The sequence below is a fragment of the Bos mutus genome, unplaced genomic scaffold (assembly GCF_027580195.1).
Source record: "Bos mutus isolate GX-2022 unplaced genomic scaffold, NWIPB_WYAK_1.1 CTG250, whole genome shotgun sequence".
NCBI classification, from domain to species: Eukaryota; Metazoa; Chordata; class Mammalia; order Artiodactyla; family Bovidae; genus Bos; species Bos mutus.
In genome coordinates, this window is record NW_027219755.1 from 51,803 (window position 1) to 79,696 (window position 27,894).

The 27,894-nt window shown below is 39.5% G+C and overlaps 1 protein-coding gene across 1 annotated transcript in view; it reads left to right on the forward strand.

The window, feature by feature from the left end:
* LOC102286098 (ATP-binding cassette sub-family C member 4) overlaps window positions 1-27,894 on the forward strand; it is a gene marked incomplete at its 5' end in the record, with an annotated part of 98,122 nt that overhangs the window by 50,565 nt on the left and 19,663 nt on the right. Inside the window, 2 exons of the mRNA XM_070366901.1 lie at window positions 9,389-9,547; window positions 27,661-27,750. Coding sequence (XP_070223002.1) covers window positions 9,389-9,547; window positions 27,661-27,750 — 249 coding nt within the window. The remainder of the gene's footprint in view (window positions 1-9,388; window positions 9,548-27,660; window positions 27,751-27,894) is intronic.

Consider the following 27,894-nt stretch of genomic DNA (forward strand, 5'->3'; position numbering starts at 1 on the left):
CAAATTCAAAAAGACAGGAAGTAGGATGGTGGTCTCCAGGGACTGTGGGACGGGAGATGGGGAGTTGTTTGTCTAAAGGGTATAGTATATCAGTTTTATGAGGCAAAAAAATAAATTCTCGAGCTTGGTTGCACAATAATGTGAATGTACTGAAAACCAAACTGTCCAATAAAATGGTTAAGTAGTTAAATCTTATGTTATGTGAATTTTATCATAATTAAATTAAAAGATAGCACCTGTGACATGCTTTGTAATTTGAGTCTGTATGTCACAGTACCTTGAAACTTTTTAAAATCAGGAAGCATCTTATTTTCATCTATGTTCCCTAGCAAGTGGCATTCTTCAGAGCACAGAGAGAGTACTGAGTGATTGCTGGATGAGAGGGTGAGTAATACACAGGTGTGAGCAACCAGGAACCAACACACACAGAGAAGACAACTCTGTAAATAACCAAAAGAACTGCTCTTTAAAACTCTTACCACCCCAGACCCATCTAGTGGAATGGAGCTGTAATTTAATGAATGGTAGCTTTGTAACATGAAAATGAAAAAATAAATATTCAACTTAATCCCCAAATGCTGCCCAGGGAGCAGCTTCAGTCAGTCACAGGGCAAAAGCTGGTCCTAATTATTTCCAATTCCACTGTAGGTCAGGAAGAAGGTGAACTGCCTTATCAGGAAAACATTCACCACAGCTTTTGATACAATTTTGTCCCTTAGAGCTCTGAGGGCGATGTTTGTTTACTCTCAGGCAATGAGTCTGTCCGATTTTCCATTGTAAATGTAATTCTGTTAACTTACATAAGAAACTCTGTAGTACAACTTAGGGACATAAGAGATTCTTATTCTTCTTTCTTAAACCCTGGAAATCATAGGATTATTGAGATTCTAAAATGTTTGAGGGCAAATTAAATTTGGAGACTGAATTAATAACTGCAGCAACTTGACACAGTATCGCCATTAGTTTCATTTCTGTGTGGGGAGATGAAACCCAGGCAGCATGTTCATGAAGCCATTTCACTCCACCTGTGTACATCCCAGGTTTCCTCTCCTGCTCACAGGTCCCCACCCCTGTCACTCCAGGACACCCCCTTTGGTGTTGGATTTGATTGAGAGAAGCTGCTGTGGGAGAAGGAAATGGCAACCCACTCCAGTGTTCTGGCCTGGAGAATCCCAGGGACGGGGGAGCCTGGTGGGCTGCCATCTATGGGGTCGCACAGAGTCAGACACGACTGAAGCGACTTAGCAGCAGCAGCAGCAGCCGTGGGTGGGGAGGAGACATGGGAGTGAACCAGCTCAGCAGAAGGGGGGCTTTATTCTCTTTCCCTCGTTTCCTCTGCTGTCACGATTCCTGGAAGTTACCATCAATAGGAAAGTGTAGTAGGTACTATGTGGGACTTTAATCCATAGAAGAAATGACAAGTGAAAATAAAGAACCAGGACTTCCCTGGTGGTGCAGTGGAGAAGAATCGACCTTTCAATGCAGGGGACACTGGTTCAATCCTTGATCTGAACCGAGAAGATTTCACATGCCGCAGAGCAACTGAGCCTGTGCGCCACAACTGCTGAGTCCACGTGCCACAACTACTGAGCCTACATGCCACAACTACTAAAGCTTGTGCTCAGCAACAAAAGCAGCCACCTCAGTGAGAAGTCAGTTCACTGCAACAAGGAGTAGCTTCCACTCATCACAACTGGAGACAGCCTGCCCAAAGCAACCATGACCCAGCACAGCCAAAAAAAAAAAAAAAAAAAAAAATCAGCTTGAGGTAAATAGCATGCTAGGCTTCCTGGTTAGATTCTGAACATGGGCTGCATTTTTCATTTAGATGATTTTGTGGTTTATTTGATCGTTTTAGAGAGTCCTGGGCCATATTAAAGCATTTTCCATCTCTTGAGGTAGATTGATTTGTTTGTTTTTGCTCACGGCTCTTACTTGGGTAATACATTTTTACAGATGCTTACTAGACCTTTCTATAATGTGCAAAAATATTAGTTTTCTATATTTTCTCTTTTTTATGTAATGTTTTCTTGTAAACCCCTCCCTTCACTCTCAGCTTGTCCTTCTTCCCCTGCTGGCTTCCTCATTCCTTGTGACTCAGACTGTGGTGCCAGAGCAGCAGCACCTGCATCTCCTGGAGCTTCTTAGAAATGCAGGGTCTCAGACCCATTCAGATCACTTTCTCAGCATTGCAGGACCTCCTAGTAAAGTCCTTTCTCTCCCATGGGCAGGGTTCGATAACTGATAGCATGTGATTTCCAAGAAATGTGCTTTGACAGTTTGAAACTGAGCTCATGAATCACCCAAACCCCTATTGTGACAGAGCAGTAGACACTAGAAAGCTCTGTACCACTTACCCTACAGATTTACTTACGTTTATATTCTATAAATCGGGTCTTTACAGTATAATCTAATTCTGTGATTTTACTGCATTTATTTGCATCTTTCCATGGAGTCTGTCTTCATCGCGGGCCATTTTCATCCTGCTGTCTGTCCTTCTCCACAGCAGCCTTCTGTGGGGACAGGAGGAATTTCCCACAGGCTCAGCCCTGCCTGGAACTGGAGTCAGAGACTGCTGAGCAAGGTAGTCAGAGATTGCTGAGCGTATGCATGGCTCTTTCACCACCTGATGGGATGAAATATGAATCTTGCTCCTTAAGCAAGGCACGAGGTCTGTCTGGTCTGTTCCCCAGGCACCATGTGCCCCACTCAGCTGCAGATTTCTCTCAGCCCGGCTGTGGGTGCCGGTTCTTCCTGCTGACAGCTGGCCTACCTGACCTCAGGCACACTCTTGCTCCCACTCACCATGAACATGCCTGTGTCCACATCATGCTTTAACTCTCTGGCTATAGGATCTCTATGTTAGGCCTGTGCCTTTAACTGCAGCTACACTGACTTCTCCCCAGTTTCTCTGTTCTGGCTACACAGAGGGACATGATAAGGTGCCAGGCCATCAGCAGATGGAGAAGAGCCCGAGGATGTGGATTTGAGTCCCATCCTGTGACTTATGGGTTCTGACATTTCAGGCAGACTAATTAATCTAACTAAACCTCAATCTTTTCTTTTCCAAAATGGAAGCAATAGGATGTAACCTGTAGGGTTGTTGTACAACTTAAACAAGATAAGACATGTAAAACACCCAGCATAGGGATCAGAGTAATTGCTTGGATAAAGATGGCCATCAATTCATTGGGTATTAAATGACCATAACCACTTATACCCAAGTTGTCTATCCCATGAGAAAAGAGGTGTTGGCCATTTGAAGTATCTATAGCTGTAGGATCCATCTGTTGTGTTTCTCTGTCTGGTTTATCATATACCTAAATAATATAGTAATAGATTTTCCATAAATTTGTCTGGCCTGATTTAAAAATCTCAGTTCCCAATGGAAGCTTCTTTTTCTCAGGACACCATAGGTAATACAAATGAGTCAAATCCAATACAGATTCTGCTGTCAACATGTACAGTTCATCTGAAGAAACAAGAAAATGACTATATTAGCTTTGTAAGCTAGAAAGAGGTCATAATTTTTTAGAGGTTTTCACAAAAATAACATAACAGTTTTTTTTTTTTTTTTTTTTTACAAAAATGACATAACATCTGTTAGGGTTGGGACAAGCCCACATGATGGGACAGGGAGAGTATTTCCAAGGATTTAGGCATGTGAGACAGACTTAGTGATGTGTGGTTAGGGTTTCAGCTGGTGGAGATGCATTCAGCAGAAATGCATGTGAAAAGTTCTTTAGGAGGTGGACTCAACATAAGCAAAAGCATGATGCCTTGATCCAGTGAATGAAGAACGAGGCACCTGCAGAGAATTCAGGAAAATCAGCTACCAGGTGTGCAGCAGAAAATTACATGTTCAACCCTGACAACTCCCGAGTCACCCCAAGGAAGCCAACTTGTGCACATGAAGGATGGAGAGGTCAGTGGGAACAGTTTTGTAGAAGAAACATCCTAGGGCGGAGTGATGGGCACAGAGCCTGTGGCCTTTGGGAGTTTAATCTGAGAAGTGAGAGCCTGAGGACCAGAGTGGGCAGATGCAGGAGGTGGGGAGCCTGGAGCTGTTGTGCCTCCAGGAAAATGTCCTGGAAAAGTGATTCCCCTTTTTGGAATCAAACTGATGTCGATTAAAACAAAGATATAACACTTGGGTTTGTGAATGTGCAAGGAATTGAGTGGGAGTAGAAAATGGTATCGTATTTCTGGAGAGTAGGTTAACAGCTTAACAGCTTCCTCTGAAAATGTTCACACTTGATTCTCAGTAGTTCCACATTTGAGAATTTATCTGAAGGAAATCCTTGAGAGTATTTGCAAAAAAGAAGATTTAGCTTCAAGGATATTTAGCAGAGTTATTTATAATAACAAATTATTGAAAACTGCCTAAATATCCAGAAGTAGGGGGTTTGTTAATTGATCACATATACTGTAATATTTTGTAGCCATTAAAATAAATATTCTTATGAAATACTAAATGAAAACACATAACAATATGTTCATATTAATCCCATTTTGTTTATATATGGGAACATGTGTCTTTAAGAACACATACAGAAGTCTAGAAAGTAAAAACATCATCTTGAAAATGTTTTTTTCAGAGTGCTGAGTATAGCTATTATTTATTTTTCAAATTTATACTGATTATGATTAAGGATCATAATCATAAAACATATTTTTTATAAATCATAAAGTTTGTTTTAATTTGTTTTTTAAAAGGTAATGCAGCCTGGCACTCCAGTGCTGACTGTGGCTCTTAAAATGAGGAACTGAGTCATAACACACTGCAAAGGTAGCGTCTTCAGGGCTTGGCACCATGCTGGACTCAGGGAAGTGAGGTGGACAGTTCAGCCCCTGAGGCTGGGAATGAAGTCATGAGAGTAACATGGGAAAGAGGAGGAATGGGTTGCTTTGTGTAGGGCATTGGGTGTTGATTATGTTGAGTTTGGTGTGTGCAGAGAAATCCAGGTGCAAATGTGTAACAAGTTGATATCATCAGAGACAAACCTGGTTGGAAAAACAGAAAGTGGCCATTTCAAAGCAAATAAAAAAAGATTTTCTCCAATGTCTTTATACTTTTATTTATTTATTTTTGTCTGAGCTGAGTCTTTGTTTCTGCTTGGGCTTTTCTCTAGTTGTGGTGAACGGGGACTCCTCTAGTTGTGTGCCTGAGCTTCTCATTGTGGTGGCCTCTCCTGTTACAAAGCACAGTCTGTAGCGTGTGAGGGCTTCAGTAGTTGTGGCTCAGTAGTTTTGGTTCCTGTGTTGTAGAGCACAGGCTCAATAGTTGTGGCACACGGGCTTAGTTGCTCTGTGGCATGTGGGATTCTCCTGGATGAGGGATTGCACACATGTCTCCTGTACTGGCAGGTGGATTCTTTACCACTGAGCCACCAGGGAAGCCCTCCAAGTGTCTTTAGATTGAATAATGTGAGCTTACTGATACTAGTGACCCTCTCCACGGGCAATTGGTAAAACCCTTTGGTTACCCAGAAAAGACATTCAGACTATAGTTTTGATGACTGAATGGCAGGATAGCCAGAGCCAGATTTTCTTTGAGTTGTCTTTTTCTTTTTGGGGGGGCCTGTGGCCACGCAGCATGTGGGATCTTAGTTCTCTGATGAGGGATTGAATTCACACCTCCTACAGAGGAAGTACAGAATCTTAACCACTGGACTGCCACGGAAGTCCCCCCCTTTTTTTGTGTTTGTTTTTCTTTTATTCTCCTCACTGGAGTATGGAGTTCACAGACCTGTGGTTATGAGCAGTCCTCAGTGCTCCTACATATCTCAGTCCATTTACCCAAAGTCTACAAATGTTCCTGTTTGTACAGATGGATCAGTTTCAGTGGAGCTGATAACATGGGAACAAACACACATTCTCACAGATACAGTTCTCACTTGTGTCCTGATATGTGTTGATTTGTGTATGAGAACACCCAGAAATATAGGCACATCTGTTTTATTGTGCCTCACAGATAATGCATTTTTTAAACAGATTGTACATTTATGGCAACACTGTATCAAGCAAGTATATTGGCACCATTTTTCCTACAGCATTTGCTAACTTCATGTATCTGTGTCACATTTTTGTAATTCTCGCAATATTGTAAACTGTTTCATTATTATTATATTTGTTATTCTGATCTGAGATCAGTGTATTTTAATGTTAAAGGCTCAGGTGATGGTTAGCATTCTTTTAGCAATAAACTATTGAAAATTAAGGTTGTACATCATTTTAATATATAATGCTACTGTACACAGTAGACTACAATATAGTATAAACATCAATTTATTTGAACAGAGAAACAAAAAATTCATATAACTTTATTTTGTGATTTTCACATGATTGAGGTTGTCTGAAACCAAATCCAAAATATCTTCAAGTTCTGCCTGTACACACATATGAGCCACATATGTACACACTACAACCTGTTTGTGTGCAGAGAATGGCCCATCTGTATTATACAGATTAGGGTTTAAAATAAGGTAAAAAAATGTCCTGAGAAACCTGTATTCAGGTCAAGAAACAAGAGTTAGAACTGGACATGGAACAAAAGACTGGTTAAAAATTGGAAAAAGTACGTCAAGGCTGTATATTGTTATCCTGCTTATTCAACTTATATGCAAAGTTCATCGTGTGAAATGCTGGGCTGGATGAAGCTCAAGCTGGAATCAAGACTGCTGTGAAAAATATCAATAAACTCAGTTATGCAGATGACACCAACCTTATGGCAGAAAGTGAAAAAGAACTAAAGACTAAAAGTGAAAGAGGAGAGTGAAAAAGCTGGCTTAAAACTCAACATTCAATAAACAACAATCATGGCATCCAATCCCATCACTTTGTGACAAATAGATGGGGAAACAATGGAAACATTGACAGACTTTATTTTCTTGGTCTCCAGAATCCCTGTGGTCGGTGACTGCAGCCATAAAATTAAGACGCTTGCTCCTTGGAAGAAAAGTCTATGAGAAACCTAGACAGTGTATTAAAAAGCAGAGACATTACTTCGCCAACAAAAGTCCATATAATCAAAGCTATGGTTTTTGCAGTAGTCATGTATGGATGTGAGTGTTGGAATGTAAGGAAGGCTGAGCACCAAATAACTGATGCTTTTGAAATGTGGTGTTGAAGAAGACTCTTCGGAGTCCCTTGAACAGCAAGGAGATCAAACCAGTAAATCCTAAAGGAAATCAATCCTGAATATTCATTGGAAAAACATGCTGAAGCTGAAGCTCCAGTACTTTGGCTATCTGATGAGAAGAGCCAATTTATTGGGAAAGACCCTGTTGGGAAAGATTGAAGGCAGGAGGAGAAGGGGATGACAGAGGATTAAGATGGTTGGGTGGCATCACCGACTCAATGGACATGAGTTTGAGCAAGCTCAGGGAGATGATGAAGAACAGGGAGGCCTGGTGTGCTGCAGTCCATGGGGTTGCAAAGAGTTGGACATGACTGAGCAACTAAACAACAACAACAAATTATCTTATAGACATTGTATTATCTTCGTAAGATAATAAAATTAGCTAAACCCGCTTTTTCTTATGTTTAATCTCTTTAAAGGTAAATTCTGCTTTGAAATGCCATGATTGATTTGACAGACTAAGATGTGACACTTTAGAGATTCAAATCAGAAAATATGATTCAATTCAGAAAATATGAAAATTTCCAAGAATTCTGATTATATTGCTCAGAAAGATTTAGTTGTTCCATTTAAAGCTGAGTTTTAAAATTTTACTGTTTTACAAATGATCAAAAGCATGTCTTACACTGTCATCAGTTCCAGATTCTAAATAGAGATGAAATCATCTCTTGGGAAGCTTCCTTCAGGGAATTTGCAGTTGGGCTTCCCTGGTGGCTCAGATGATAAAGAATCTGCCTGCAAGGCAGGAGACCCGAGTTCCATCCCTGGGTCAGGAAAATCCCCTGGAGTAGGAAATGGCAACCCACTGTACTATTCTTGCTTTGAGAATTCCATGGACAGAGGAGCCTGGCAGGCTACATTCCATGGTGTTGCAAAGAGCTGGACAAGACTGAGTGGCTAATACTTTCTTTTACTTTCAAACTCATTAGTAAAAAAGGCCAGTTTCTACATACATATTTGAATGCAGTTTTATTCCTTACCAGCATTTAACCTGCACTGTATAGATTCTTTCACTTTATTGTTAGTCATTTAATTTCTCTCTGCTTTAGTATTAATAAATAGACTGACACGACATGTATTTTTTATTTTTCCAAAATTCAATTGTAAGTATTAAGTTTTTAATAAACTGCCTTTTGTGCTGCTCTGATGAAAGGTCCCATGTAAATATAAAATTTTCTTTGTGTTGTTTTTAATCTCATTATGTGCATTTTGTCTATTTTATATTTTAAGTTGTTTCAAGATAGAATGTAATTAAGATATTTAATATCAGGAAGTGATTTCATTTTTATACCAAAGAATAACTCCTCTTAAAAGATCCCTGAGAAAGTGAGTAATTGTTTGTGTATAACACTTATGACTTGCTGACATCTCTGTACAATTACCCGTGTAATTCTCAAAGTCAGATTACCCAGGCAGTAGGAATAAACCTAATTTAAAAACTGACTTCCTATGCACCACTTAGGAGACTGCTGTTTTTTCACTGCCAGCAGATTTTTTTTAAGTTATCTTCTTGCTTTATTTATGAATGTTAATTACACACATACATATACATGTATACACATACACCACACACAAAATATGTCTCCCCCTTTTAGCCTACCACATAATGGATACTATGTGATAATCACAGAAAACAAACAATTTTTAGCATATTAAGCATTCCTTCAGGGAAATCTGACTTCCCTGGTGGTTCAGATGGTAAAGCGTCTGCCTACAATGCAGGAGACCTGAGTTCGATCCCTGGGTTGGGAAGATCCTCTGGAGAAGGAAATGGCAACCCACTCCAGTAGTCTTGCCTGGAAAATCCCATGGAGGAGCCTAGTAGGTTATAGTCCATGGGGTCACAAAGAGTTGGAAACGACTGAGCAACTTCACTTTCACTTTTGGGAAATCTGAATAAAACTGCATAAATAAATAAAACTGTAAAAAGGCATAAAATCACTCACGTTTATATTACATATGCTTGGGTTGATGGTGGTCTCAAGGAGGGGCACTTGTAAATATCTGCCATTTTTGGTTGCCACAATTTGGGGGTTGCATCTGGTATCTAGTGGGTAGAGTTCATTGCTGCTGTCAAACATCTTACAATATGCAAGACAGTCCCCAGACCCCCCAACAATGAATTATCTGGACCCAAATGTCTCCAGGACCATGCTTGAGAAACTATAGACTACACTTTACATATAATAGAACTTTGAAAATTCGTTTTCAACAATCAGGGTTTAATTGCTCTGGGTCTCTTTACAGCGTGGCATTGTGGGAAGAACAGGAGCTGGAAAAAGTTCCCTCATCACTGCTCTTTTTAGATTGTCAGAACCTGAAGAACCTGACATTTGGATTGATGGGATCTGGACAACCAACATTGGACTTCATGATTTAAGGAAGAAAATGTCAGTTGCACCTCAGGTATGCACATCAGAGCATTCTCACATGTTCTTTTAATAAAGTATATAAGTTTCATTGCTTTTAGTTTGATTTTTATTTTCAAGTTACATGAAAGTGAAAGGTTGTTGTTGAATCACAAGAAGACACCGGGATTCTTGGCCCCCGGAGGAGAAGGATTCAATCTGGGGCCAGAGATGAGGCTTGATCGCTCAGAGCTTTTGTGTAAGAAAGTTTTATTAAAGTATAAAGGAGACAGAGAAAGCTTCTGACATAGGCATCAGAAGGGGGCAGAAAGAGTACCCGCTTGCTAGTGTTAGCAATGAAATTATATACTCTCCAATGAATCCAAAGAATGTCTGGAGGTTGTAAAGACCTCAGCAGACCTATTCCCATAATTTACATTTTAAGATAACAGAAGGTTTAATCCAAAGACTGTCCTTAGGCAGGATACATTATTGTTATATAATCCTAAGGAATGTGGAGAAAGAAAAAAGTTTGTCCTTTCTTCCTCCTTGAGAATTCCAGACCCCTCTCTCCTTGGGGACCCCTAGACTCCCTATCAACCTGCCTAGGAAATGACTCTCTCAAAAGCGTTGATCCTTTTTTTCCCAATAGAGCACATTTTTTAGCATTAGGTATTTTCAACAGACATTTTCATCGGATACCATGTTTTGTTTCTTTGTTCGTTTATTAGCTTTGTGTGCATGTGATTTAATAACTTACTGAGATAGATTTCTGGACTCAGTCTTCCTCAGTTGCCACAATTTTATCCACTGATAACCACATAATTCTGAGAATAAAAGGCTAAATGGTTTGTCTAGTGCTGGAGAGGTTCCTATAGGGAAACATGACTTTTAAGTGTTTTACAGATGGAATTTTGCTGTGGGAAATGAGGACATCTTTTCAAAGGTGATTATCTCCTTGGAGGACTTTATGTGAAACTGTTGAGCTTTGAGAATTACAGGGTATGTAGATGCTGGGGAGACTTTGACAATTTATCCATTAATAAATAGTTTTCACCAGGGAGGCAGTATAGAATATAGAACTGAGGTAGAGTAGGTAACTGAGAATTCTGTTTCTATGTACCTCAGTTTTATCTGTCTTACAAGGTAACTAACAGTACCAACCCCTTGAGCTGTTGTGAGGACAAAATAGGTCACTAAGTGTGAAGTGCTTCACATAGACCCTGATGCAACTGCTGTGATGGTGGAGCATGGAATTGGCCATTGGCTAGTCTTTTCCTGAACTCTGATTCTGTTTTCTTTTCTTCTGCATCTTAAAGAAGTATAACTTTCAGGGAGTGTTTGGAACTCTGGATTATATGCACAGTAGACACTCCTGTCATTCCTTGTGGTTAGTTCACTCACCATAATTTGGTGAATATTTACTGAGAAAATACTATCCTCCAGGTATATAGCCAAGGGAAGCCTAGATCCTGTGTCCTTATCTTCCATCCTGTACTCTGCTTTGACAGACTTACTGACTTAAAAAAATAATAATAGTAATTTGAATTTTTTAATATACTTGATAATTATACACCCATCAAAGGAAGCTCAGAAAAAAATACCCACTTGAAATGTAAAACAGAAAGGAGATGAGACAAAATGAGCCAGGCAGTTGTGCTTCCTGGAATGTGGGTGTAATGTGCCCTGAAATGCCTGTTTATTAGGAAGCATATAGAACATGGCACCCAAAGGGAAGGAGAATGTGGACTTGGGTACTGCTGTTGCTACCTACCCGTGACCTCTAAAATACCTGGAATTACTCTAAGTACTTTTGAAACCAAGATATTCTTTTCAGACTATAGTGAAATGCCACCTCACAACCTTTAAGATGTCTGCTATTAAACAGAGTGAAGTAAGCCAGAAAGAAAAACACCAATACAGCATACTAATGCATATATATGGAATTTAGAAAGATGGTAACAATAACCCTGTGTACGAGACAACAAAAGAGACACTGATGTATAGATCAGTCTTATGGACTCTGTGGGAGAGGGAGAGGGTGGGGAGATTTGGGAGAATGGTATTGAAACATGTATAATATCATGTATGAAACGAATCGCCAGTCCAGGTTCGATGCACGATACTGGATGCTTGGGGCTGGTGCACTGGGACGACCCAGAAGGAGGGTATGGGGAGGGAGGAGGGAGGAGGGTTCAGGATGGGGAACACAGGTATACCTGTGGCGGATTCATTTCGATATTTGGCAAAACTAATACAATATTGTTCAAAGTTTAAAAATAAAATAAAATTTAAAAAAAAGAGAGAGAGAAAGAGAATGACAAGTGTTGGCAAAGAGGTAGAGAAATTAGAAACCTTATTCATTGCTTGTAGGAATGTAAACTAGTACAGCCACTATGGAAATCAAGTTGATGTTTGCTCAGAAAAGTTAAAGATAGAATTGTCATATGACCTAGCAATCCTACTTTAGAGTATAAACACAAAAGAATTGGAAGAAGGGTCTTAAAGAGATACCTCTACATGCATGTTATAACAGCATTATTCTCAACAACAAAAAGGTGGAGGCATCCAAGAGTCCATTGACAGATGAATCAATAAAGTGTAGCATATATACATAGAGTGGAATATTATTTGGCCTTACAAAAGAAGAAAATTCTGAAACATGCTATAACACAGATGAACCTTGAGGAAATTAAACTAAGTGGAATAAGCCAGTCACAAAGGACAAATACTGTATGATTCTACTAATAGGAGGTTCCTAGAGTACTAAATTCATGGATACAAGATATAGAATAGTGGGTGCCAGAAGCTTTTGGGAAAGAGGAATTGTTGTTTAATGGGTACAGATTTTCAGTTCTGCCAGATGAAAGGAGATCTGTGGCTGGAAGGTGGTGATGATTGTACAACAGTGTGAATGTATTTAATACCAGTGAACTGTGCACTTAAAGGTGGTGAAACTAGTAAACTTTATGTGTATTTTACTACAATTAAAACAATTTTTATTCGAAGGTATTCCATTCAGGAAAAATGGGAAGAAATTTTTAGTACATTCAGTACCCATATTTAAAAATTTCCACTGTTTTGGCTGCAATAAAATCGATTTTGAAAAAAATTAAAAAAAAATTTCCTTTGGCTATTAGATTTATGACTTGTGGTTACATAGAAAATAAATGAGCTTAGATTCCCAAGTTTTATGTTTTGATGGTATTCCTCTCTGAAAAGGCCAAGTGAGATGATCAGTTAACAGAAATAAAGGGCATGTGTATAAAGTCCTTGGATACAAGGACTTAAACACATGCCCTACATTATTTTTAATGCTTCTCAATAGGAAAAAAGTTGTATGCTTGTGTACATAAAATAACGCTATAAGTAAATATCATTAGATTATTCTTGGCTCTGCTAATAATGTTTGGAAGCACATCTGAGCAAAGACCAAACAAACCTTTGCATCACCATGTTTTGGTTCTGTCCTGTTGGTTTCCACCCTTCCTTTGAGTATGCTCTATATGCACACTCCAGACAGCATGCTTACAAAATAGTCCTAAGCTTTGTATCCATGATTCTTGCCTTGGGAACCCTATCAATGGTATGTAAAGGTAAAAAGATAGGACACTGAAAGATGAAGTCCCCAGGTCGGTAGGTGCCCAGTATGCTACTGGAGATCAGTGGAGAACTAACTCCAGAAAGAATGAAGGGATGGAGCCAAAGCAAAAACAGCACCCAGTTGTGGATGTGACTGGTGATAGAATCAAGATCTGATGCTGTAAAGAGCAGTATTCCATAGAAACCTGGAATGTTAGGTCTATGAATCAAGGCAAATTGGAAGTGGTCAAACAAGAGACGACAAGAGTGAACATCAACATTCTAGGAATCAGTGAACTAAGATGGACTGGAATGGGTGAATTTGACTCAGACGACCAGTATGTCTACTACTGTGGGCAAGAATCTCTTAATAGAAATGGAGTAGCCATTGTAGTCAACAAAAGAGTCCAAAATGCAGTACTTGGATGCAATCTCAAAAACGACAGAATGATCTCTGTTTGTTTCCAAGGCAGGCCATTCAATATCATGGTAATCCAAGTGTATCCCCCAACCAATAATGCTGAAGAAGCTGAAGTTTAACGGTTCTAACAAGACCTACAAGACCTTTTAGAACTAACATCCAAAAAAGATGTTACTGGGGATTGGAATGCAAAGTAGGAAGTCAAGAAACACCTGGAGTAACAGGCAAATTTGGCCTTGGAATACGGGATGAAGCAGGGCAAAGGACAATAGAGTTCTGCCAAGAGAACACACTGATCACAGCAAACACCTTCTTCCAACAATACAAGAGAAGACTCTACATATGGACATCACCGGATGGTCAACACCAAAATCAGATTGATTATATTCTTTGCAGCGAAAGTTGGAGAAGCTCTATACAGTCAGCAAAAACAAGACCAGGAGCTGACTATGGCTCAGATCATGAACTGCTTATTGACAAATTCAGACTTAAATTGAATACAGTAGGATAAATCACTACATCATTTAGATATGATGTAAATCAAATCCCTTACGATTATACAGTGGAAGTGAGAAATAGATTTAAGGGTCTAGATTTGATAGACACAGTGCCTGATGAACTATGGATGGAGGTTCATGACTTTGTACAGGAGACAGGGATCAAGAACATCCCCATGGAAAAGAAATGAAAAAAAGCAAAATGGCTGTCTGAGGAGGTCTTACAAATAGCTGTGAAAAGAAGAGAAGCGAAAAGCAAAGGAGAAAAGGAAAGATATACCCATTTGAATGCAGAGTTCCAAAGAATAGCAAGGAGAGATAAGAAAGCCTCCCTCAGTGATCAGTGCAAAGAAATAGAGGAAAACAACAGAATGGGAAAGACTAGAGATCTCTTCAAGAAAATTAGAGATACCAAGGGAACATTTCATGCAAAGATGGGATCAATAAAGGACAGAAATGGTATGGACCTAACAGAAGCAGAAGATATTAAGAAGAGGTGGCAAGAATACACAGAAGAACTGTACAAAAAAGATCCTTACGACCCAGATAATCATGATGGTGTGATCACTCGCCTAGAGCCAGGCATCCTGGAATGTGAAGTCAAGCGGGCCTTAGGAAGCATCACTACGAACAAAGCTAGTGGAGGTGATGGAATTCCAGTTGAGCTATTTCAAATTCTAAAAGATGATGCTGATAAAGTGCTGCACTCAATATGCCAGCAAATTTGGAAAACTCAGCAGTGGCCACAGGATTGGAAACATTCAGTTTTCATTCCATTCCCAAAGAAAGGCAATGCCAAAGAATGTTCAGACTACTGCACAATTGCACCCATGTCACACGCTAGTAAAGTAATACTCAAAATTCTCCAAGCCAGGCTTCAAAAGTATATGAACCATGAACTTCAAGTTGGTCAAGCTGGATTTAGAAAAGGCAGAGAAACCAGAGGTCAAGTTGCCAACATCCGCTGGATCATCAAAAAAGCAAGAGACTTCCAAAAAACATCTATTTCTGCTTTATTGGCTATGCCAAAACCTTTGACTGTGTGGATCACAATAAACTGTGGAAAATTCTGAAAGAGATGAGAATACCAGACCACCTGATCTGCCTCTTGAGAAACCTGTATGCAGGTCAGGAAGCAATAGTTAGAACTGGATGTGGAACAACAGACTGGTTCCAAATAGGAAAAGGAGTACGTCAAGGCTGTATATTGTCACCCTGCTTATTTAACTTCTATGCAGAGTACATCATTAGAAAACCTGGGCTGGATGAAGCACAAGCTGGAATCAAGATTGCCGGGAGAAATATCAATAACCTCAAATATTCAGATGACACCACCCATATGGCAGAAAGTGAAAAGAACTAAAGAGCCTCTTGATGACAGTGAAAGTGGAGAGTGAAAAAGTTGGCTTAAAGCTCAACATTCAGAAAACTAAAATCATGGCATCCGGTCCCATCACTTCATGGCAAATAGATGGGGAAACAGTGGAAACAGTGACAGACTTTATTTTTCTGGGCTCCAAAATCACTGCAGATGGTGATTTCAGCTATGAAGTTAAAAGACACTTACCCCACGCCCCTAAGCCCAAGGCCAAGGGCGGCGGCAGGGAGGAGCAACTGCAGGGCCGAGGCCGGGGGCGGTGGCCAGGAGGACCAACCCCACGTCCAAGGAGCCGTGGCTGCACGGGAGCAGGAGGGCCTAGAGGAGCTATCCCACATTGAAGGTCAGGAAGGGCAGCAGTGAGGAGATACCCCTCGTCCAAGTTAAGGAGCAATGGTTGCGCTTTGCTGGAGCAGCTGTGAAGAGATACCCCATGCCCAAGGTAAGAGAAACCCAAGTAAGACGGTAGGTGTTGCCAGAGGGCATCAGAGGGCAGATACACTGAAACCATAATCACAGAAAACTAGTCAATCTAATCACACTAGGACCACAGCCTTATCTAACTCAATGAAACTAAGCCATACCCTTGGGGCAACCCAAGACGGGCAGGTCATGGTGGACAGATTTGACAGAATGTGGTTCACTGGAGAAGGGAATGGCAAACCACTTCAGTATTCTTGCCTTGAGAACAGTATGAAAAGGCAAAATGATAGGATACTGAAAGAGGAACTCCCCAGGTCAGTAGGTGCCCAATATGCTACTGGAGATCAGTGGAGAAATAATTCCAGAAAGAATGAAGGGATGGAGCCAAAGCAAAAACAATACCCAGCTGTGGATGTGACTGGTGATAGAAGAAAGGTCCGATGCTGTAAAGAGCAATATTGCACAGGAACCTGGAATGTCAGGTCCATGAATCAAGGCAAATTGGAAGTGGTCAAACAAGAAATGGCAAGAGTGAATGTCGACATTCTAGGAATCAGCGAACTGAAATGGACTGGAATGGGTGAATTTAACTCAGATGACCATTATATCTATTACTGCGGGCAGGAATCCCTCAGAAGAAATGGAGTGGCCATCATGGTCAACAAGAGAGTCCAAAATGCAGTACTTGGGTGCAATCTCAAAAACGACAGAATGATCTCTGTTTGTTTCCAAGGCAAACCATTCAATATCACAGTAATCCAAGTCTATGCCCCAACCAGTAATGCTGAAGAAGCTGAAGTTGAACGGTTCTATGAAGACCTACAAGACTGTTCAGAACTAACACCCAAAAAAGATGTCCTTTTCATTATAGGGGACTGGAATGCAAAAGTACGAAGTTAAGAAACACCTGGAGTAACAGGCAAATTTGGCCTTGGAATATGCAATGAAGCAGGGCAAAGACTAATAGAGTTTTGCCAAGAAAATGTACTGGTCATAACAAACACTCACTTCCAACAACACAAGAGAAGATTCTATACATGGACATCACCAGATGGTCAACACTGAAATCAGATTGATTATATTCTTTGCAGCCAAAGATGGAGAAGCTCTACACAGTCAGCAAAAACAAGACCAGGAGCTGACTGTGGCTCAGACTATGAACTCCTTATTGCCAAATTCAGACTTAAATTGAAGAAAGTAGGGAAAACCACTAGACCATTCAGGTATGACCTAAATCAAATCCCTTATGATTATACAGTGGAAGTGAGAAATAGATTTAAGGGTCTAGATCTGGTAGATAGAGTGCCTGATGAACTATGGAATGAGGTTCGTGACATTGTACAGGAGACAGGGATCAAGACCATCCCCATGGAAAAGAAATGCAAAAAAGCAAAACGGCTGTCTGGGGAGGCCTTACAAATAGCTGTGTAAAGAAGAGAAGCAAAAAGCAAAGGGGAAAAGGAAAGATATAAGCATCTGAATTCAGAGTTCCAGAGAATAGCAAGAAGAGATAAGAAAGCCTTCCTCAGTGATCAGTGCAAAGAAATAGAGGAAAACAACAGAATGGGAAAGACTAGGGATCTCTTCAAGAAAATCAGAGATGTCAAAGGAACATTTCATGCACAGATGAGATCGATAAAGGACAGAACTGGTATGGACCTAACAGAAGCAGAAGATATTAAGAAGAGGTGGCAAGAATACACAGAAGAACTGTACAAAAAAGATCTTCACGACCCAGATAATCACGATGGTGTGATCACTGACCTAGAGCCAGACATCCTGGAATGTGAAGTCAAGTGGGCCTTAGAAACCATCACTACGAACAAAGCTAGTGGAGGTGATGGAATTCCAGTTGAGCTATTCCAAATCCTGAAAGATGATGCTGATAAAGTGCTGCACTCAATATGCCAGCAAACTTGGAAAACTCAGCAGTGGCCACAGGACTGGAAAAGGTCAATTTTCATTCCAATCCCAAAGAAAGGCAATGCCAAAGAATGCTCAAACTACCACACAATTGCACTCATCTCACACGCTAGTAAAGTAATGCTCAAAATTCTCCAAGCCAGGCTTCAGCAGTATGTGAACCATGAACTTCCTGATGTTCAAGCTGGTTTTAGAAAAGGCAGAGGAACCAGAGATCAAATTGCCAACATCCGCTGGATCATGGAAAAAGCAAGAGAGTTCCTGAAAAACATCTATTTCTGCTGTACTGACTATGCCAAAGCCTTTGACTGTGTGGATCACAATAAACTGTGGAAAATTCTGAAAGAGATGGGAATACCAGACCACCTGATCTGCCTCTTGAGAAATTTGTATGCAGGTCAGGGAAGCAACAGTTAGAACTGGACATGGAACAACAGACTGGTTCCAAATAGGAAAAGGAGTTCGTCAAGGCAGTATATTGTCACCCTGTTTATTTAACTTATATGCAGAGTACATCATGAGAAACACTGGACTGGAAGAAACACAAGCTGGAATCAAGATTGCAGGGAGAAATATCAATAACCTCAGATATGCAGATGATACCACCCTTATGGCAGAAAGTGAAGAAGAACTCAAAAGCCTCTTGATGAAAGTGAAAGTGGAGAGTGAAAAAGTTGGCTTAAAGCTCAACATTCAGAAAACGAAGATCATGGCATCCGGTCCCACCACTTCATGGCAAATAGATGGGGAAGCACTGGAAACAGTGACAGACTTTATTTTTCTGGGCTCCAAAATCACTACAGATGGTGACTGCAGCAATGAAATTAAAAGACGCTTACTCCTTGGAAGGAAAATTATGACCAACCTAGATAGCATGTTAAAAAGCAGAGACATTACTTTGCCAATAAAGGACTGTCTAGACAAGGCTATGGTTTTTCCTGTGGTCATGTATGCATATGAGAGTTGGACTGTGAAGAAGGCTGAGCGCCGAAGAATTGATGCTTTTGAACTGTGGTGTTGGAGAAGACTCTTGAGAGTCCCTTGGACTGCAAAGAGATCCAACCAGTCCATTCTGAAGGAGATCAGCCCTGGGATTTCTTTGGAAGGAATGATGCTGAAGCTGAAATTCCAATACTTTGGCCACTTCATGCGAAGAGTTGACTCATTGGAAAAGACTCTGATGCTGGGAGGGATTGGGGGCAGGAGGAGAAGGGGACGACAGAGGATGAGATGGCTGGATAGCATTGCTGACTCAATGGATGTGAGTCTGAGTCAACTCCAGGAGTTGGTGATGGACAGGGAGGACTGGCGTGCTGCGATTCATGGGGTCGCAAATAGTCGGACACGACTGAGCGACTTATCTGATCTGATCTGATCTGACTCCTTGGTAAGAAAGTTATGACCAACCTAGACAGCATATTCAAAAGCAGAGACATTACTTTGCTGACAAAAATCTGTCTAGTCAAAGCTATGGTTTTTCCAACAGTCACATATGGATGTGAGAGTTGGACTATAAAGAAAGCTGAGTCCTGAAGAACTGATGCTTTTGAACTGTGGTGTTGGAGAAGACTCTTGAGAGTCCCTTGGACTGCAAGGGGATCCAACCAGTCCATCCTAAAGGAGATCAGTCCTGGATATTCATTGGAAGGACTGATGCTGAATCTGAAACTCCAATACTTTGGCCACCTGATGTGAAGAGGTGACTCATTTCAAAAGACCCTGATGCTGGGAAAGATTGAGGGCAGGAGAAGAAGGGGACAACAGAGAATGAGATTGTTGGATAGCATCACTGACTCAATGGAGATGTGTTTGGGTAAACTCTAGGAGTTGGTGATGGGCAGTGAGGTCTGGCGTGCTGCGGTTCATGGGGTCATGAAGAGCTGGACATGACTGAGTGACTGAACTGAACTTGTGTCCATGTAAATTCCATGTTATGTGGTTGTTCAAATTGAGAGAATCTAGAGAGAACTTGCAAAGGATCCGAGGAAACAATTCAGAAGGCAGACAGGGGTAGAAAGTTTAAAAGTGTAGACCGAGTGTCAACGTGACCCATAGTTTTATTCTTGCTCTGTCTCATATGACTGTAGGACCTTGTCGATGTCACCTGGCTGCGTCCTTATTCCAGGTCTGGGAATCATTGTCACACAGATTTGCTGTGAAGATGTAACTGGGTGTGAAAATGTTTGTGCCTGTGTCTAGTTCTTAGGAGAGTTCAGTCAATAAGAACTATTGTTATTCTTAAGGATCAGGGCACAGACCTTTGGGTATTATTTCTGCTTAAGTAAAAAGAGTAGCACCTTCTGGAGTGACTCTACTCTTTAATTTCTGCTTATGTGTTTATAGTCCTTGGTTATTTTCTTTATATTTATTGTTACAATATAAACTAAATTATTTTTATAAATATAAATAGTAAAGCAAAGAAACAAAAAATACAGTAGGAATTTTGGGGAAAAGTGTAACACAGAAATGTATCTGATGTTTTCCACCAAGAGCAAGAGGACAGACTAGCATTTTTTTGTACTTTTATTTCTGGCTGTCCTCCCACCTGCTTCTCTCCTGATCACCACCTTGTACACACTGGTACTTTCTTATTTACTTACTTATACACCAAGACCTCTGACCTTCTCAGTCTGCCTCACATTCTCAACTCTTTTCTTCCTTTCCTTGAGGACAGAGCCTATATTTCTCATGTCTGTTCTTCTAGTGCTTGTTACAATCCCTGGCAAGTTACATGAGTATTGATAATTCCTAATGTTTGTGGAATCATTAACATGCCTTAGCCACTTATCCTATCACTTCCTGCTTAATCCTCGCAATTCTTTTGTTATCCTTACCTGACAGATTTAAAAATTGAGGCACTGGGAGCTTATCCCACTGATCAAGTAAGGGACAGAGCCAGGATTTATTTTGTGTGTGTCTGTTTATTTTTTTAAATTGAAGAATAGTTGATTCACAGTGTTTCAGTAGTACAGCCAAGAGGTTCAGTTATATATATTTATATATATAATTTTATATAAATATATATATTTATATATACATTATATATATGCATGTATATACACACACACAGATCCTTTTATCATAGGTTATTGCAAGATGTTACAAATAGTTCCCTGTTCTATCAATAGATCCTTTTTTATCTATTTTGTATATAGTAGTGTGTATCTATTATTACCAGATTTCTAATTTATCCTTCCCTATCTCTTTTCCTTTGGTACCCATTATTTGTTTTCTATGTCTGTGAGTCTATTTCTGGGTTGTAAATAAGTTAATTTCTATCATTTTTTTAAGACTCCATATATAAGTAATCTCATATGATGTTTGTCTTTCTCTGTCTGACTTATTTCACTTAGCCTGACAATCTCTGGGTTCTTCCTTGTTGCTGCAAGTGGCATTGTTTGGTTCGTTTATATGGCTGATAATATTCCATTGTTTGTGCATGTGTGTGTATACTCCACATCTTCTTCATCCATTTATCTGTCCATGAGCATATCTTGGCTGTTGTTAGGTAGTTCTGTTGTGAACACTCAGGTGCATGTATTATTTTGAATAAGCATTTTTATCTTTTCCAGATATATGCTGAGGATTAGAGTTGTTGGATCACATGGTAATTCTTTTTCTGCTTTTAAGGAACCTCCACATTGTTTTCCATAATAGCTGCACCAGTTTACATTCCCACCAACAGTGTAGGAGAGTACCCTTTCTCCACACCCTTGCCAGCATTTATTATTTGCAGACTTTTTCATGATAGCCATTCTGACCAGTGTGAAGTCATACCTCATTGTAGTTTTGATCTGCATTTCTCTAATAATTAGTGATGTTGAGTATCTTTTCATATGCCTTTCGGCCATCTGTATTTTTCTTTGGAGAAATGTCTATTTAGATCTTTGGTCCATTTTTTGATTGGGTTTTTTGTGTCTTTGGTATTGAGCTGTATAAGCTGTTGTATATACAGAAATGTCTTGCATTTATATAGACTAAAATCAAAGTAAGAGATTTCTGTTACTTTGAAAGATTTCCCTTACTTTCTGAAAGATTTCTCTTTCAGAAAGAGAAATTAGGGAATCAACCTCGTTGGCCATCATGTCAAAGGGAAAAATAAAAACAATGCTAGGAATAACTAGGAATAAACCTACTTAAGAAGGCAAAAGACCCTTAATCTATAAGATGCTGATGAAAGAAATTGAAGACAACACAAACAGATGGAAAGATATACTGTGTTCTTAGATTGAAAGGATCAATATTGTTAAAAATGACAAAACTATACAAGGCAACTTACAGATTCAATGCAATCCCTATCAAATTACCAATGGCATTTTTTCACAGAACTAGAACAAAAGAAAAAAAATTTAATTTATATGGAAACAGAAAAGACCTCAAATAGCAAAAACCATCTTGAGAAAGAAGAACACAGCTGGAAGATTCACAGTCTCTGACTTCTAACTGTACTACAGACACACAATAATGAAAAGTATATTCCTGTCACAGAAACCAGGCACATAGATTAATGGAACAGGTTAAAAAACCCAGATATAAACCCATGCACTTATGGTCAGTTAATCTAAGACAAAAGAGGTAAGAATATGTAATGGATAAAAGACAGTCTCTTCAATAAATAGTGCTGGAAAATCTGGGCAACTATATGTAAAACAATGAAATTAGAACTCTCTCTAATAATGTAGACAAAAATAAAGTCAAAATAAATTAAAGACCTAAAGATTTGTAAGACAAGATCCTAGAGGAAAACATAGAATATTCTTTGACATAAATCACAGCAATATGTTCTTGGATCTGTCCCCTAAAGTCATGGAAAGAAAAGCAAAAATAAAGGGGACCTAGTTAAAAGGATTTGAAGCACCAAGTAAACCATAAATAAAACTGAAAAACAGCCTCTGGAAAGGAAGAAAATATTTGCAAATGTTGCAACCAACAAGGTATTAATTTCCAAAATATACTAACAGGATTTAAATTTAAAGAGATTCCCAACTCCAGAGCCTGGGCAGCAAATTACTCTGCTTGTGCCTTCAAGTGGCTGTTGAGTGTGGTCCATGTACAATTGATTTGTATCATGATTCATGTGCCTCCGTGTGCATACACACACACAGAGGAACAAAAATTTCACAAATAATATTACTCTTGCTCTGTGCTCTGATATTTTCTGTGATGCCAGTTCTATCCTAGTTCATATAAATGACAAAATGATGGTCACGAGGCACAAAATTGATTTCCTGATCCATTCATTGCACCTGCATTTTAACAAACACTGTCCCTCACTGTCCCCCTGCTGGGGGCTTCTGGTCCCCGTTAGCATCACAACAGGAGCTGCCCTGTTATTCCAGATTCTCAGAGCAGCCCTGCAAGGCTAACCCCAGTTTGCAGTAAGTCTTGGGAAGATCAATAATTTACCCTGAGTCTAATAACTAATGAGCAGTAAAATCAGAACTGAGAATTGTCTGACTCCAAGTTTATTTTTTTCAATAAATGTTAATTGAACTAAATTATGTTCTCATCAGATATTTTCCTATTTTTTTTTAACATAACATAACATTTTATGTTAAAAAATCCTCAAAAGGATTCCCCAAACCATAATAAAAGTGAGTAAGTATGGAGCAAAGCCAGAAGTTACTACTGCTAATGCCCTATCTCTTATTTGGACAGCATCAGTTTTGAAATGGGTTTATTTGTTTATGTGTCTTGGGCTAATAAGTGTCAGAAGAACATACTCAAACTCTTACCCCTCCCCAGTCAAGAGCCCTTTGTCTTTACAATGTCTTACTGGCTCAGAGGTGAAGAAAGTCTGTTGGTTTGGTTACATGAAGTTAAGTTGTCTAAGTGCAGAAAACTTAAATCTCTCTTCCCCCGAAATGAATAGGAAGCAGTGATGTTTGTGTCTCAACATCCTAATTTAGGGAAGCTGAGAGCAGACTCTGCAGAAGGGGAGCCCAGTGCTGTTTCTTTGAGTTGCCCCTTTCAGGTGAGCCACTCAGATAATGAACTTGCATCACCTCCCCTAGCTACCTGCTCTCTGTGATCCTTGGAGCAGCAGTGAGCTTCTGGTTTCCTCTCTCTACCTCTCTCCCAGGCTCGTCCCACCATCCTGCTGACCCTGCATGAGCAGATCAGAATTGGGGGAGATGGGATAGCAGCAAGGACCTGGATAGGAACCAGAGATAGGGGAGTGGGGACATAGACCATCAGTCCTGGGGGATCTTTTGAAGATGAATACTGTGTTTTAAAGAAGGTACTCCTCAATTTGTGTTCAAAATTCAGGAATGAGCAAAAATGAAAGCTCTTCCTAAATTATTTCCTTGAACAGAACAGGTAGGATGTATGTTCATCCTTTGTGCTGAGGATCTGAAGTAGGTTGATGTACAAAGTAGGTTGATGAACAAAGGATGTATGTTCATCCTTAGTGCTGAGTATCTAAAGTAGTTAAGTATGTTTCTCAGAAAGAACACTGATTGAGATTATGTTCATCAAGCAGCTGCATATCTGAAAGAATCTGGAAAATGAAGTGAATATGGAGAAAAGAGGAGTATTGGGGAGCAGCCTCCCCTTGCCTGACCATGTCATCTGTTTTAACCTCATGGAAACAACTGAAGGATGAAAAATTGCCTGCATGTAGCAATCTTAGGGTTGATAATTACAAAGAGTAAAAAAGGTTTTGTGAAAATCTGAAATAGAATGATGGTTCCCCTAACAAGGAACTCTTACCATTGCACAGATGGTTGTTTGGTCTTGGTCCTAAATTCAAGAGTTTGTTTGTTTTTTTGTTTGTTTTTAATTTTATTTTATTTTTTAACTTTACAATATTGTATTGGTTTTGCCATATATCGAAATGAATCCGCCACAGGTATACACGAGTTCCCCATCCTTAACCCTCCTCCCTCCTCCCTCCCCATACCATCCCTCTGGATCATCCCAGTGCACCAGCCCCAAGCATCCAGTATTGTGCATCGAACCTGGATTGGCGACTCATTTCATATATGATATTATACATATTTCAATGCCATTCTCCCAAATCATCCCACCCTCTTCCTCTCCCACAGAGTCAAAAGACTGTTCTATACATCAGTGTCTCTTTTGCTGTCTCGTATACAGGGTTATTGTTACCATCTTTCTAAATTCCATATATATGCATTAGTATACTGTATTGGTGTTTTTCCTTCTGGCTTACTTCACTCTGTATAATAGGCTCCAGTTTCATCCACCTCATTAGAACTGATTCAAATGTATTTTTTTAATGCCTTAGTAATACTCCATTGTGTATATGTACCACAGCTTTCTTATCCATTCATCTGCTGATGGACATCTAGGTTGCTTCCATGTCCTGGCTATTATGAACAGTGCTGTGATGAACATTGGGGTACATGTGTCTCTTTCCCTTCTGGTTTCCTCAGTGTGTATCCCCAGCAGTGGGATTGCTGGATCATAAGGCAGTTCTATTTCCAGTTTTTTAAGGAATCTCCACACTGTTCTCCATAGTGGCTGTACTAGTTTGCATTCCCACCAACAGTGTAAGAGGGTTCCCTTTTCTCCACACCCTCTCCAGCATTTATTGCTTGTCAAGCTACCAACGGTATTCTTCACAGAGCTAGAACAAATAATTTCACAATTTGTATGGAAATACAAAAAACCTCGAATAGCCAAAGCCATCTTGAGAAAGAAGAATGGAACTGGAGGAATCAACCTGCCTGACTTCAGGCTCTACTACAAAGCCACAGTCATCAAGACAGTATGGTACTGGCACAAAGACAGAAATATAGATCAATGGAACAAAATAGAAAGCCCAGAGATAAATCCATGCACTTATGGACACCTTATATTTGACAAAGGAGGCAAGAAATATACAATGGATTAAAGACAATCTCTTTAACAAGTGGTGCTGGGAAAACTGGTCAATCACTTGCAAAAGAATGAAACTAGAACACTTTCTAACACCATACACAAAAATAAACTCAAAATGGATTAAAGATCTAAACGTAAGACCAGAAAGTATAAAACTCCTAGAGGAGAACATAGGCAAAACACTCTCCAACATAAATCACAGCAGGATCCTCTATGACCCACCTTCCAGAATATTGGAAATAAAAGCAAAAATAAACAAATAAGACCTAATTAAACTTAAAAGCTTCTGCACAACAAAGGAAACTATAAGCAAGGTGAAAAGACAGCCTTCAGAATGGGAGAAAATAATAGCAAATGAAGCAACTGACAAACAACTAATCTCAAAAATATACAAGCAACACCTACAGCTCAATTCCAGAAAAATAAATGACCCAATCAAAAAATGGGCCAAAGAACTAAATAGACATTTCTCCAAAGAAGACATACAGATGGCTAACAAACACATGAAAAGATGCTCAACATGACTCATTATCAGAGAAATGCAAATCAAAACCACTATGAGGTACCATTTCCGCCAGTCAGAATGGCTGCGATCCAAAAGTCTACAAGCAATAAATTCAAGAGTTTTAAGGGAGACCTTAAATTTGAGTCTCAGGAGTTTTCAGTTCAGTAATCATTTTGAAATGTATGAGCAGTGATTTCACCACTTTGGAGGCATATTGGCCACTTAATCAACTTTGTGCAATAAAGCTCCTGTATAATTTCTTTTTAATTTTGGATTTTGCTTAGGGATACACATTTTTGGGGGCCACACCCCGAGTCTTCTGCATTCATTTGTCTCTCACCAGACTTAAAACAGAGACAATATTGAAAGAAAGTACAGGAGGCTCTCTGAGTGTCATTCTTCTTCATGACTAGGAAAAATAAATGTCTGTCTTCTTCATCTTCTCAGGCTTTTGTGAAGTGAGGAGGAAAGTCTAGCCCCAAGGCCAGGCAGGAGCTTTTGAACAAGATTCTCTCTTGAAACTTGGTAAAAAGGAAAGGAATGTGAAGTTGCTCAATCGTGTCAGACTCTTTGCGAACTGGTGGACTGTAGCCTACCAGGCTCATCCGTCCATGGGATTCTCCAGGCAAGAATACTGGAATGGGTTTCCATTTCCTTCTCCAGGGGATCTTCCCGACCCTGGGATCGAAACTGGGTCTCCCGCATTGCAGGCAGACGCTTTACCCTCTAAGCCACCAGGGAAGTCCTGAAACTTGGAAGGACTCATACATTTCTAGGGTAATTTACTTGTGGCTCCTCCTAAAGTTGAACAGGAAAAGTTATTTGAATAATTTTATTATGACCCAGTCATAATGGGTTTCAGGTCATTCTGACCTTGCAGTTAGTAGTAAGGAGGCTCTGTGAGGCAGGTCATCCTGATGCACAGGTGAGAGAATGTGGGGATCAGGTTGATGTAGAATCCAAGGAGATCTCTCCTTGGACAGAGCTGCTGCAGACACCAGGAGGTGACTTCTGTTTGCACGTGTGAGGATGTTCTTTCACACAAATGGAGAGATTCCATATCCTAGAAGACTGACCAGTGGAGAAAAAAGCCTAGTTTATTCTTCAGTGCCAGTGTGTAAATATTTAATGATTTTGCTTTGAGGCACAAACTTCAACTAATCATGCTACTGATATTTCCCAGTCACACTAAGATTGACAATTAATTTATGTAGATCTTGATGTAAAGTTTCTCCAGTAATTATATCCTCAGTTTGCGTGTGTGTGCTTAAGCCCATGGTCCCAGAAAGCCTTTTTTTTTTTTTTATTTTAAAGAATCAAATTCTCTTTTCTATTCTTCAGGTTTTTTCTTAATATAAAAAATTTCTTCAACACTTTTTTCTTCTGTTAATGTTCAATAGTCTGCAGGATATCTTGTAGCATGCTTTGTACATGGAAAATTATTTTATAGATAGTTTTCTAAATATACATTTGCAATTTTATTATTAATACTTACAGTAATTTTGATATTTTATATTTTAATTCTGATCTGTAACCATTGGGATATAATGAAAAGAGGTTAAGTTAATAATATTCAGTATTTTGGGGTATTTAGGAACCTGTTTTATTCACTGGAACAATGAGGAACAATCTGGATCCTTTTAATGAACATACAGATGAGGAACTGTGGAATGCCTTAGAAGAGGTAATTTATTAATATTAAATATAATTAATTGTTAGTATCAGTATCCATGCATGTACATTTAGAGCATTGCAGGTAATTAAGAGGAGCTTAACAGTTTAACTGACTTTGTTTACCACCTAGAAGAACATTGATAACATGTGTACA